Below are 13670 nucleotides of genomic sequence, written 5' to 3'. Positions count from 1 at the left end.
ATGACTTGGGACTATCATGAATGTGTGCACTATGCAAACACAGGGTGTGTGAAGTGCCCTCGACTGCTTTATACAGTATTTGTATGTGCAGGCCTGTGTGTGTTCGACGTGACTCACTCATGAGACCGTAGCAGTCCTCGTACTGCTCCACCTGGTACTGAGCAGCCAGGGAGCGGAGGTACTCCCTCTCTGAGCTCTCGCCTGGGGACAGAGCCAAGCCCGCTGCCCAGGGCGAGATGCCCTCGGCCAGCCGCTGCTGCTCCTGCTGCTCCAGGGTCCTGGCGTCGTATTCATTACCAGTGTCCTTCACCTTACAGCCCCCTCCCAGGGCAGAGTCTGAGCTGTGGCCGTAGATACTGCCAGGGATGGGGGAGGGCAGAGGGTTTACACCCGACACCACACACCCTGTGCCCAGTGTGGAGTCTGAGGACTGTCCGAAGTTGCTGCCGGGAAGAGGAGCGCGAACGGGTTCAATCCCAGATATCACGCACCCTCCGCCCATCGCTGAATCTGACGAATGGCCGTAGTCACTTCCGGGTATCGGAGAAGGAAGGGTTACTGTTCCTGACACCACACACCCTCCACCCAGGGTTGAGTCTGAGGCGTGTCCAAAGTCACTTCCAGGTAGAGGAGCATGAAGGGGTTCAACCCCAGAGACAACACACCCTATACCTAGAGTGGACTCAGAGGAATGGCCGTAGGTGCTACCAGGTAAAGGGGAGAATACTGGTTCTGTGCCTGACATCACACAGCCTACTTGAAGTGTGCAGTCTGAGGCGTGACCATGCTTGCTCCAGCGTGGTCGGGAGGGCTCTGCGTCCAACACAAACTCACCCGCCTTGAAGTGAGTGTCGGATGAGTGACCGTAGATGTTTTGGGTGTGAATGGAGGCGACCTCTTCTGACATGTGCTCCCCGACCTTGATGTGAGAGTCCGAGGCATGACCGTGAATGTTCTGGGTGAAAAGGGAGGCGACCACTTCTGAAACATGGTCTCCAACTTTAATATGAGCGTCAGATGCGTGACCGTGAACATTGGGGGTCGGAAGAGGAGCAGTCACTTCCGAAACAAACTCTCCTACCTTTATGTTAGCATCAGATGAGTGACCATGAACGTTTTGAGAAGGGAGAGGGGCTTCCACATCTGAAACATGGTCTCCAACTTTAATATGAGCGTCAGATGCGTGACCGTGAACATTGGGGGTCGGAAGAGGAGCAGTCACTTCCGAAACAAACTCTCCTACCTTTATGTTAGCATCAGATGAGTGACCATGAACGTTTTGAGAAGGGAGAGGGGCTTCCACATCTGAAACGTGCTCTCCGACTTTAATATGAGCATCTGAGGCATGGCCTTGAATGTTGGCAGTAGGGAGCTCGGACACACTGGAGGGTCCAGAGAGGGAAGGGGAGGCCTGTCCTGGATGATACCCACTGTCATGGCCCTGCTCTGGGGTGGAGGAGGCAGAAGCCTCCCTGAGAGAACCAGCCGTCTGTTCCTCTGCTCCAACACGATCTAGTTTCTCTATCTCAGCTGGCTTCATCTCCACCAGGCATGATGCCTCTACAGTCCCTTCAACCTCTTTTACGATGCCCCCTGGAGGTGATGGGTCTTCCGTATTCTCCTGCCTGCTGTCCATCTGCTTTGCCTCACTTCCATCCGCCAGCTGCACTGTGGTCTGGGAGGGGTGTCCGTGGACATTGGCTGTGTGGAGAGCCAGGGGCACATCAGAGGAGTACTGACCCAGGGGGATGCTAGACTGGGAGGCCTGGCCGTGAGGCCTGGGCCTGGGGAGGACCTCAGCTCCTGACACCACACACCCTACGCCCATAGTGGAGTCTGAAGAATGGCCGTAGGTACTTCCAGGTAGCGGAGACGGGAGAGCTAAAGTCCCGGACACCACACACCCCATGCCTAGAGTGGACTCAGGACCCCAGCGAGGTCTAGCCAGGGCTGGGGCCGTCACTCCCTCAAGGGGACTGTAGGGGGCGCTAAAGTCATAGTCTACGGGTTTATGAGGCGCAAGAGCCTCCGGGAGGTCCGACCCAATTTCCTGTAGGGCCTGGTCCACCTGTAGGCTGTCGGCCGGCTTGGGCAGGAAGTCATTGGCGTCGATGTGCTCTGAGACGAGGGTGAGGTCGAGTTTCGTGGCGGGGGGTGCGGATTGGTGATGGATGGGGGCCTGGGTTGCCTCAGACTGCTGCTCACAGGGCTCCGGAGATAGGGACTCCTGTACAAAACAGGGGCAAGAACAGCGAGGTTAGGGCACAGAGCAGAGATCACACACTCAGTCAAGCTTACACTTCCATGAGTGGATTGGCAAGGCACTTTTACATAGGCTGTATTTATTTGACGCTACGCCACCCCACACACTTACACACCTGTGTTAATGGTTGAGTGGTCTGAGCTGGAGCTGGGTGTAGTATTTCCAGAGGGGGTCTCTGCCCTCCGACAGGATACTTCTCCAGAATAGCCTGGGGGTTTAGATAAGAAGAGTACATTACTGCATCACCACAATCATATTAAATCAACATCAGCATCACAATCATATTCATCAACGTCCATCATATGAAACCACACCGCCAAACATGATTCACACTAGTGGTCTTCACAGATCCACCTGTACCCGAATACCCGATCTGGACCTGAACCAGAATTGTAAATAATGTCACGGGTCTGGGTGGGGTCTGATATGATTGTCACGGGTATGTGTAATTATAACTGACTTGTCCGGACGGGCCCGTACAGATCGAAACATGACTGCTGCATTAGAGAGAGAGAAATTGTATAATTTATGCTGCTGCTCTTGCTTTTCACAAGAGTGGAGCGTATAGCTTGTTGTTGGCAAATCGTAAATCATCAAAGAGGCAATAGGCTACAGTCATAGAACCTTGCTCCGTGTGGCAAAGGTTAGGAGATATCTAATCCATGGAAGATGGAATTACAATGACATAATTAAAAGTTAAAAGACAAGGACAGGCTACAACGACCAAGAGCCAACAGGCAGGATGCTACTTAATATTCTGAATGGATATTCTGAATTGAGTTGGTGTTATTTGTAACTGTAGGATCAGAAAGCACTGCAGCCTCAATTAGCTAACGTTAGCTAGCTTAACTAGCTTCTCCCAGTTTGATGCAGTCAAGACAAGTACTACGTAGTCATATTTGATGATAAATAACGTTGCTACGGCAGCTATTAATCTACTATAGTTTGAGTCCACTTGGTGTCTTGTCTCTCCCTCCCTCCCTGCTCCCCAAGTCACTCGCTCACAGTACGGCCCTCCCCGCCTGCTAGAGCTGCATCTCTCTCCCTCCCTGCTCCCCAAGTCATTCGCTCACAGTACGGCCCTCCCCCGCCTGCTAGAGCTGCACCTCTCTCCCTCCCTCCCTGCTCCCCAAGTCACTCGCTCACAGTACGGCCCTCCCCCGCCTGCTAGAGCTGCACCTCTCTCCCTCCCTCCCCCCCAAGTCACTCGCTCACAGTACGGCCCTCCCCTGCCTGCTAGAGCTGCACCTCTCTCCCTCCCTCCCTGCTCCCCAAGTCACTCGCTCACAGTACGGCTCTCCCCCGCCTGCTAGAGCTGCACCTCTCTCCCTCCCTCCCTGCTCCCCAAGTCACTCGCTCACAGTACGGCTCTCCCCCGCCTGCTAGAGCTGCACCTCTCTCCCTCCCTCCCTGCTCCCCAAGTCACTCGCTCACAGTACGGCCCTCCCCCGCCTGCTAGAGCTGCACCTCTCTCCCTCCCTCCCTGCTCCCCAAGTCACTCGCTCACAGTACGGCCCTCCCCCGCCTGCTAGAGCTGCACCTCTCTCCCTCCCTCCCTGCTCCCCAAGTCACTCGCTCACAGTACGGCCCTCCCCCGCCTGCTAGAGCTGCACCTCTCTCCCTCCCTCCCTGCTCCCCAAGTCACTCGCTCACAGTACGGCCCTCCCCCGCCTGCTAGAGCTGCACCTCTCTCCCTCCTCTCATGCTGGATCAGCGCCGGTTAATAAAGTACCTTAAACGACTGCGCTGCTGCTTCTCTCACTCGGATCGTATTGGACCGGGTCTGCAGCCGATCAGTTCTATAACGGAACGGGTCTAGTTGTCTTCGGGTACGTTCTGAAAGGGTCTCTATATCTTAAATTTATTTATGCATATCAGGTCCGGGTGGGAAAGTCCCAGGTCCATTTCGGAACGTATCCAACTTTTTGGACCTGTGAAGACCTCTAATTTACACCCTTCTAAGTAACCTCCTTCGAGAGACAGTGTGTATAAGAGTACTACTGACCTCAGTGTCCTGTTGGTCTTGCTGTAGGAACTGGGCCCGGGAATCATCCAGTCTCATTCGCTGAACCCTCCACATGGCCCGCCACTCCCTCTTGGCCGCCTCCTCTGATAGGTGGCTGTACTGGGCAATCAGTTCCTTCCTGAGGACCAGGATGCATTGTTATCGCAGGTTATTTAAGTGTCAGGTTTCACCCTACTCAGGCTTGTCTTGAAGATAAGGTTGTGATTTGAGAGAGGGAAGAAAGGTGGTGAGAGGAGGGAGAGGTGGTGAGGAGATTTGTGCAACTCTTACCTTTATTATAATAACCAAATCTAAAACTATTATTTATGCTGTGTGTGTGTGTAACGTGACTGTGTGTGTCTAATGTGGGTATAGTGTGGTGGCGCGCCCTAGTGGCCAGACCTGGCTCTGATCTCCAGCTGCTCCTCCAGGGCCTGTAGTCGCTTCTCCCGGTCTCTCAGCTCCCTGGCAAAGCTGAATTCATCCTCCTGCTCCTTCCTCCTGGCTAAACTGTGCCACTGCAACATTCACACACATGCAGACATGGGTTACACACACACACTCTACAGCTGAGGTAAGAAAACAGTAACACAATTCTGAAGATAAAAGGATATAGTGTTGTGTTCCTAGCTGGTGTTTATATGATGCAAAACAGAGTTAAAGAGTAATTGTTTGTTTCTCTCTCATTCCTTCCTTCTTTCTCCCTCCATCCATCTTTAGTTTGTGAACATATGAAGGTCAAAAGGGAGACAGTTGAGGAGTAAAGTGTAACCCTCCCTCTTGGTCTCCCTTTCTCACTCTCTGTCCTACCTCTTGTTCCTGCTCCAAGTGCTGTCTCAGCTCTTCAAAGCGTTCCCTCTTCTTTGCCTCTTCAGCCAGACGCTGCGACACCTGGCGCCCTGCAGGGGGCGAGAGAGAGAGCAGCAGGCTGGTTACCCCCTACAGTACACACACAGTACACACATAGTACTTGGCCCAAGCTTCATTCACTTCCCATTGCACATCTTTGAAGTAATAAATGATATGAGCAGTTTCTTAAACTATGTGAGCGATGATTAGATTTTACACCCTGAGGTGCTGGAAGCTGTTCAAAGCTTTTTTTCTCTCACTCATATCAGCCCCCCTTCTTCCTGCCGTCTCTGTGAAGAATCCTTAGGGTTATAGAGGGTGATGTGCCAAGTTCTTTTGGGGTGTAATCAGTGTTGTGAGCAATGTTGTAAAGATCCTGTAAGGTATAATCGGTGTGTATCTGCGTGTGTGTGTATTGCATTGTTCAGGGCCTAACTTTTTTGTATAAACAGCCAATTTAATTTGTATTTAACCTTTAACTGGGCAAGTCAATTAAGAACAAATTCCTATTTACAATGACGGCCTAGGAACAGTGGGTTAACTGCCTTGTTCAGGGGAAGAACGAGACTTTTACCTTGTCAGCTCAGGGATTCAATCTAGCAACCTTTCGGTTATTAGACCAACGCTCTAACCACTAGGCTACCTGCCGCCCCATAAACAGCCAATGGTGCCGGTAGATAAAAAAAAAATATATACCTGCCACTCCGATTTGTTTACATACAAAATATGTTTTGCCATAATTACAAAAACACCCAAAAACGGATGAGCATGCTTAGTAATGGATTACAAGTAAGAAGTAATGTGGTATATTGATCGATTTAATTTAATATTCTGTGACCGAAGTATTTTAATAAAAATATATATTTTTTAGCTGATTCCTTTAAGGTTACCTTGGTAACAGGATCACTCTAGTCATCATGTGTACCTATGAGAATGTCACTAGTAAAGGCCAACGATGTCTCTTTTTGCTAACAGTGGGAGCATACTCAAACATTGAAAAGCAACTTGGCTATTTACATTGTTTTGTTCACAAGCTAAGAAACACGAGGACAAAGTCTCACTTCAGTACTTTCGAGTAAATTATTATGCCTGTGCCCATTGCTTCTAAAAACACATCTTTCAGAAATTGAAAACAGCTACTGCATTTATTTTGCTATAACTCACCCATTGTTGACTATTTTTATTAAATGTTCACACTGTAGAGCCCGGAGTGTTACCACGCGCCAACGTGGCTGGTGATTTAGACATTCTTACCCACCAATGCCAAAATCTACCCACGTCTGGCAGGTGTCAGGTTTTAATTTTAGGCCCTGCATGTGTTACTGTGCGTGTCCCTCTCACCACGGATGCTCTCCAGGGTCTTGGCGGCCGACTGCCTGACCTGATTGATCAGTTCCTGGCGTGCCTGCTCTGTGCGCAGGGCCTAGCAACAAAGACAGAGAGAACAGACACAGACCATCATTAACAGAGATCTATCTGCTATCTGCTCTAGCTGAAAAATAGGCCATGGATTTGCACTGTAGATCACTGAGGGTTTCAAATTGAGTATGTGTACATCAGCTTAATGGTCCATTACTGCCGCTTTCCCCATCTCTCTCATTCCTTCCCTCTCTCTCTCTCTCTCTCTCGCTCTTCTCCTATCTATCGAAAGCAGAGTCCAAAGCAGAGAAGCGTAGAACAAACATTTTCACACAAATCTCCAATTAACGTCAAAGCCCTACACTTTAAAGCATATTTGGGGTTTAGAAAAGCGCTATAAAAATCCAATGCATTATTAATACATGTTTTTTCCATTCAAGTTTCATGCATTTCTCAGGATAGTCTTAGGTCCTTGATGATTTGCTGCAGTACCTGTTCCTCCCTGCTGGTGGCGCTGTGCTTGGCGATCCTCTCCATGCGTCCTCGGTACACGGCACAGTCCCTCTCTATCTCCTCTACCTCCTGCAGGGAGAACGTGACAGCAATGCGAGGCACAGGCAGCTCCGACCAGCAGATGTAATGCTGCGGCAGAGAGACAATATCAGACAGCAGTTATAGGTACAGCTGATCCTAGATCATAGTTAACTTTGGGCTGCTAAGCTGCTCCGGATAGAGGTTTGTGTAAGTACAGATCTAGGATCAGCTCAGTTAGATCAGTGTCCAGGGCAAGTAACTCCATCCTAGTATTCCCTGACCCAAGGAATAGAGGTCGACCGATTAATCGGCATGACCGATGAATAAGGGCTGATTTCAAGTTTTCATAACAATCGGTAATCTGCATTTTTGGAAGCCGATTACATTGCAATCCACGAGGAGACTGCGTGGCAGGCTGACAACCTGTTACGCGAGTGCAGCAAGGAGCCAAGGTAAGGTGCTAGCTAGCATTAAACTTATCTTATAAAAAACAATCAATCTTAACATAATCACTAGTTAACTACACATGGTTGATGGTATTACTAGTTTAACTAGCTTGTCCTGCGTTGAATATAATCGATGCGGTGCCTGTTCATTTATCATCGAATCACAGCCTACTTCGCCAAACGGGTGATGATTTAACAAAAGCGCATTCGCGACAAAAGCACAATCGTTGCACCAATATACCTAACCATAAACATCAATGCCTTTCTTAAAATCAATACACAAGTATATATTTTTTTAAACCTGCATATTTAGTTAAAATAAATTCATGTTAGCAGGCAATATTAACTAGGGAAATTGTGTCACTTCTCTTGCGTTCAGTGCAAGCAGAGTCAGGGTATATGCAACAGTTTGGGCCGCCTGGCTCGCTGCGAACTGTGTGAAGACCATTTCTTCCTAACAAAGACCGTAATTAATTTGCCAGAATTTTACATAATTATGACATAACATTGAAGGTTGTGCAATGTAACAAAAATATTTAGACATAGGGTTGCCACCCGTTCGATAAAATATGGAACGGTTCCGTATTTCACTGAAAGAATAAACGTTTTGTTTTCAAAATGATAGTTTCCGGATTTGACCATATTAATGACCTAAGGCTCGTATTTCTGTGTGTTTATTATATTATAATTAAGTCTATGATTTGATATTTGATAGAGCAGTCTGACTGAGCGGTGGTAGGCAGCAGCATGCTCGTAAGTTTTCATTCAAACAGTACTTTCCTGCATTTGCCAGCAGCTCTTCGCAATGCTTGAAGCACAGCGCTGTTTATGACTTCAAGCCTATCAACTCCCGAGATTAGGCTAGCAATACTAAAGTGCCTATAAGAACATCCAATAGTCAAAGGTATATGAAATACAAATGGTATAGAGAGAAATAGTCCTATAATTCCTATAATAACTACAACCTAAAACTTCTTACCTGGGAATATTGGAAGACTCATGTTAAAAGGAACCACCAGCTTTCATATGTTCTCATGTTCTGAGCAAGGAACTTAAATGTTAGCTTTCTTACATGGCACATATTGCACTTTTACTTTCTTCTCCAACACTGTTTTTGCATTATTTAAACCAAATTGAACATGTTTCATTATTTATTTGAGACTAAATTGATTTTATTCATGTATTATATTAAGTTAAAATAAGTGTTCATTCAGTATTGTTGTAATTGTCATTGTTACAAATATATATATAAAAAATTAAATAAATAAAAATAAGTGTTCATTCAGTATTGTTGTAATTGTCTGTTACAAATATATATATATAAAAAATGTATATATATATATATATTTATTTTTTATAAAATCGGCCGATTAATCGGCATCAGCTTTTTTTGGTCCTCCAATAAATCGGTATCGGCGTTGAAAAATCATAATCGGTCGACCTCTACCAAGGACACAGTATGAGTGTGTAAATGACCCATTACCACTGACCTGGGGACAGCAGATCTTGAGCAGGTTGATGGTCTTCCCGCAGACGTACACGTCGTTGGCTATGTGTCGGAGGAAGACAGGCACGCAGTCCTCCACATCACGGGAGATCAGTGTGTAGCCCTGCACCCAGAAGTGCTTGTCTAGGGGGAGAGAGGAGGGTTGTGAGGTACACCAGGAATTTCTAGGAAAGGAGTTTTTCCATGTTGGGTGTTTAGGTCCTACTATAGAAAAAACTACTAGGAAATGATAACAGGTTAGATCTGTGTACCTTAACACAAGCACAGGGGGGAGTGAATTCACCAGGATTTATTTCATGAAGAAATCCTAACGCAGAAGCTTGCCATTGCCAAGCAAGCTCCACTGATTGCTTCACTGACTGACTCTTGGAATAGAGCAAGTGACATTAGTGTGTCCTTCAAAATCAGGAGTGAGAAACACTAGGAAGGTTCCCTGCATGCATGATGGAGCAGGGTTCCCCAGAGCAGGGTTCCCCAAACTCGGTCCTGGGGCACTCCTTGGATGCACATTTTGGTTTTTGACCAAGCACTACACCGCTGATGCAAACAATCTTGATGACGAGTTAGATATTTGAATCAGCTGTGTGGTGCTTGGTCCAAATGCAAAACGTGCACCCAGGGAGGGCCCCGGGACCGAGTTTGGGAAACCCTCCTCTAAACCAGAGCAAATCTAAAAGTGATACTGTCGGTCCTTGAATGTGGTACAGGGAATTAGCTAATTCGGAGTGTAGCCCAACCTGAACTCAACCACGGGTCCCTGGAGCGGTCAGTCCAACATCTTTACCATAAGAGGGTTGAACTGCTTCATGAGGTTGCTACAATCAACACTGTGCATGCAGAGTACTGTTATCGGGCAGTGTAACGTTCTGACCTCTGAAGCTGAGGTAGTCTTCGTTGACCTGGATCATGAACTCTCCGTACACGTCCCGGAACACTCCACTGTACACCCAGTCTGACACAAACCTACACACACAGGGAACAGGATCAGTCAGGCGGACAGCCAGGCCAGGATACGTTGTTTACAAGCATCTCAAAAGCGTTTGTGGGGGTGCAGGTTAGCATAAATTCCACGTGGGATAGGTGGGACAGATCAGTGGACATTGTCAGTGTGATGTCTCAGACAAAGGCTGGGATGACTGACCGTGTGTAAGGCTCACAGCTACTCTTCAGCAGGGACAACAGCACGGGGTAGTTCTCATTGCTGCAGTTGCTCTGGGCCTCGTTGTACAGGTAGGAGAGCAGCGTCACTCCCTGAAAAAGACAAGATACTGGCTGAGTTAAGCTATTGAGTACATACACTTCTAAATGGCTGAGACAAACAGAGAGAGTGAATATGCCAACAGAAAGCAGGGTGGTGTGTCGGAGAGGTGTAATGTAACTTACCACAGGGAAGGTAGCCTGGCCCACACCAGATGCCCCATCCACACAGCACAACTCTGACAAATACCTACAAACACAGAAGAAACAGGAGCCTGACTGGGGGACATTAGACAGCAAAACACTGCGTCAATTCCTAAAATAGATCTATTTAGTTGAAAATAGATCAACTATCAACTATCCTAAACAATGCACCTGCAATTGGTTGGAATGACATTTAGTGATTACATACAGTCTTGTAGGAATTCAGTGTTAATTAGATTATCAAGTTTAGGGAACTGTGTGCCTAATTTCATAGTGGTTATAGACATGTGAGTAAGGGTCTTTACCTGAGCTGCCGGCCCACCTTGCGGAACAGGAAGCTGATTGTGAGCAGGCTAAGGGTGGGAGGGGTGCTGAGGACACAGGCCCGGTAGTAATGCAGGTACTTACGCAGCCCACCTGTAAACGCCTGAGAGAAAGACACTACCAGTCAAAAGTTTGGACACACCTACTCATTCAAGGGTTTTTCTTTATTTTTACTATTTTCTACATTGTAGAATAGTGAAAAAACACATATGTAGCAAACAAAAAAAGTGTTAAATCAAAATATATTTTATATTTGAGATTCTTCAAAGTAGCCATCTTGATGACAGCTTTGCACAATCTTGGAATGCATTTTAATTAACAGGTGTGCCTTGTTAAAAGTTAATTTGTGGAATTCCTTTCCTTCTTAATGTGTTTGAGCCAATCAGTTGTGTTGTGACAAGGTAGGGGTGGTATACAGAAGATAGCCCTATTTGGTAAAAGACCAACTCCATATTATGGCGAGAACAGCTCAAATAAGCAAAGAGAAACGACAGTCCATCATTACTTTAAGACATGAAGGTCAGTCAAGCCGGGAAATGTCAAGAAGTTTGAATGTTTCTTCAAGTGCAGTCGCAAAAACCATCAAGCGCTATGATGAAACTGGCTCTCATGAGGACCGCCACAGGAATGGAAGACCCAGAGTTACCTCTGCTGCAGAGGATAAGTTCATTAGAGTTAACTGCACCTCAGATTGCAGCCCAAATAAATGCTTCACAGAGTTCAAGTAACAGACATCTCAACATCAACTGTTTAGAGGAGATCACGTGGATCAGGCCTTCATGGTTGAATTGCTGCAAAGAAACCACTACTAAAAGGACACCAATAAGAAGAAGAGACTTGCTTGGGTTAAGAAACACCAGCAATGGACATTAACCTGGTTGAAATCTGTCCTTTGGTCTGATGAGTCCAAATTTGCATTTTTGTTTCCAACTGCCGTGTCTTTGTGAGACGCAGAGTAGGTGAACAGATGATCTCCGCATGTGTGTTTCCCACCATGAAGCATGGAGGAGGAGGTGTTATAGTGTGGGGGTGCTTTGCTGGTGACAATGTCAGTGATTTATTTCAAATTCAAGGCACACTTAACCAGCATGGCTACCACAGCATTCTGCAGCGATACGCCATACCATCTGGTTTGCGCTTAGTGGGACTATCATTTGTTTTTCAACAGGACATTGATCCAAAACACACCTCCAGGCAGCCTAGTGGTTAGAGCATTGGGCCAGTTACTGAAAGGTTGCTGGATCGAATCCCGAGCTGGTAAAAATCCGTCGTTCTGCCCCTGAGCAAGGCAGTTAACCCAATGTTCCACGGGCGCCGAAGACGTGAATGTCCATTAAGGCAGCCCCCGCACCTCTCTGATTCAGAGGGGTTGGGTTAAATGCGGAAGACACATTTCAGTTGAAGGCATTCAGTTGTACAACTGACTTTGTATCTTTCCCTGAATATAAGGGCTATTTGACCAGGAAGGAGAGTGATGGATTGCTCCACAATCACCTGACCTCAACCCAATTGAGATGGTTTGGGATGAGTTGGACCGCAGAGTGAAGGAAAAGCAGCCAACAAGTGCTCAGCATATGTGGGAACTCCTTCAAGACCGTTGGAAAAATATTCCTCATGAAGCTGGTTGAGAGAATGCCAAGAGTGTGTAAAGCTGTCATCAAGGCAAAGGGTGGCTACTTTGAAGAATCTCAAATATAAAATATATCTTGATTTGTTTAACACTTTTTTGGTTACTACACTACCGTTCAAAAGTTTGGGGTCACTTAGAAATGTCCTTGCTTTTGAAATTAAAGCACATTTTTTTGTCCATTAAAATAACATCAAATTGATTAGAAATACAGTGTAGACATTGTTAATGTTTTAAATGAATATTGTAGCTGGAAACGGCAGATATTTTATTGAATATCTACATTAGTCGTACAGAGGCCCATTATTAACAACCTTCACTCACTCCTGTGTTCCAATGGCACATTGTGTTAGCTAATCCAAGTTCATCATTTTAAAAAGGCTAATTGATCATTAGAAAACCCTTTTACAATTATGTTAGCACAGCTGAAAACTGTTGTCCTGATTAGAGAAGCAATACAACTGGCCTTCTTTAGACTAGTTGAGTATCTGGAGCATCAGCATTTGTGGGTTCGATTACAGGCTCAAAATGACCAGAAACAGACTTTCTTCTGAAACTCGCCAGTCTATTCTTGTTCTGAGAAATGAAGGCTATTCCATGCGAGAAATTGCCAAGAAACTGAAGATCTCGTACAACGCTGTGTACTACTCCCTTCACAGAACAGCGCAAACTGGCTCTAACCAGAATAGAGTGGGAGGCCACGGTGTACAACTGAGCAAGAGGACAAGTACATTAGTGTCTAGTTTGAGAAACAGACACCTCACAAGTCCTCAACAAGGCAGCTTCATTAAATAGTACCCGCAAAACACCAGTCTCAACGTCAACAGTGAAGAGGCAACTCCGGGATGCTGGCCTTCTAGGCAGAGTTCCTCTGTCCAGTGCCTGTGTTCTTTTGCCCATCTTAATCTTTTCTTTTTATTGGCCAGTGTTGACGTTGAGACTGGTGTTTTGCGTGTACTATTTAATGAAGCTGCCAGTAAAAATAAAGAAAAACCCTTGAATGAGTAGGTGTGTCCAAACGTTTGACTGGTACTGTATATATATATATATATATAAAAATGTATGTACATGGACATACTGTATATAAAACATGTACATGGACATACTTGTATGGTTGAAAAATTCCAGCAACTTTCCCAAAGTTCCCAGGTTTTCCTCATTTGGATGATTCCCGGAATTGGGAGGGAATAAGCAGGAGATACCGAATTCTCAAACCAGGAATTTTACAGAAATGTTGCAACCCTATACTTATGACAAGTCTAACAATTAAGCAATGAGGCCTGAGGGGGTGTGGTAAATGGCCAATATACCACAGATAAGGGCTGTTCTTTGTATGACGCATCGCGGAGTGCCTG

General features: G+C 46.3%; 1 protein-coding gene across 1 annotated transcript in view; it reads right to left on the bottom strand.

Moving 5' to 3' along the window:
- tubgcp6 (tubulin, gamma complex associated protein 6) overlaps positions 1–13670 on the bottom strand; it is a 31334-nt gene that overhangs the window by 6720 nt on the left and 10944 nt on the right. Inside the window, exons 6-17 of the mRNA XM_039017325.1 lie at positions 10670–10791; positions 10347–10410; positions 10105–10214; positions 9835–9926; positions 8947–9086; positions 6969–7118; positions 6459–6540; positions 5079–5167; positions 4671–4786; positions 4269–4407; positions 2379–2471; positions 118–2227 (exon numbers count right to left, since the gene is read on the bottom strand). Coding sequence (XP_038873253.1) covers positions 118–2227; positions 2379–2471; positions 4269–4407; positions 4671–4786; positions 5079–5167; positions 6459–6540; positions 6969–7118; positions 8947–9086; positions 9835–9926; positions 10105–10214; positions 10347–10410; positions 10670–10791 — 3307 coding nt within the window. The remainder of the gene's footprint in view (positions 1–117; positions 2228–2378; positions 2472–4268; positions 4408–4670; positions 4787–5078; positions 5168–6458; positions 6541–6968; positions 7119–8946; positions 9087–9834; positions 9927–10104; positions 10215–10346; positions 10411–10669; positions 10792–13670) is intronic.

The sequence above is a fragment of the Salvelinus namaycush genome, chromosome 21 (genome assembly GCF_016432855.1).
Source record: "Salvelinus namaycush isolate Seneca chromosome 21, SaNama_1.0, whole genome shotgun sequence".
Taxonomy (NCBI): Eukaryota; Metazoa; Chordata; class Actinopteri; order Salmoniformes; family Salmonidae; genus Salvelinus; species Salvelinus namaycush.
The sequence above is the reverse complement of the archived record's forward strand: the minus strand, read 5'-3'. Positions and strand labels throughout refer to the sequence as shown.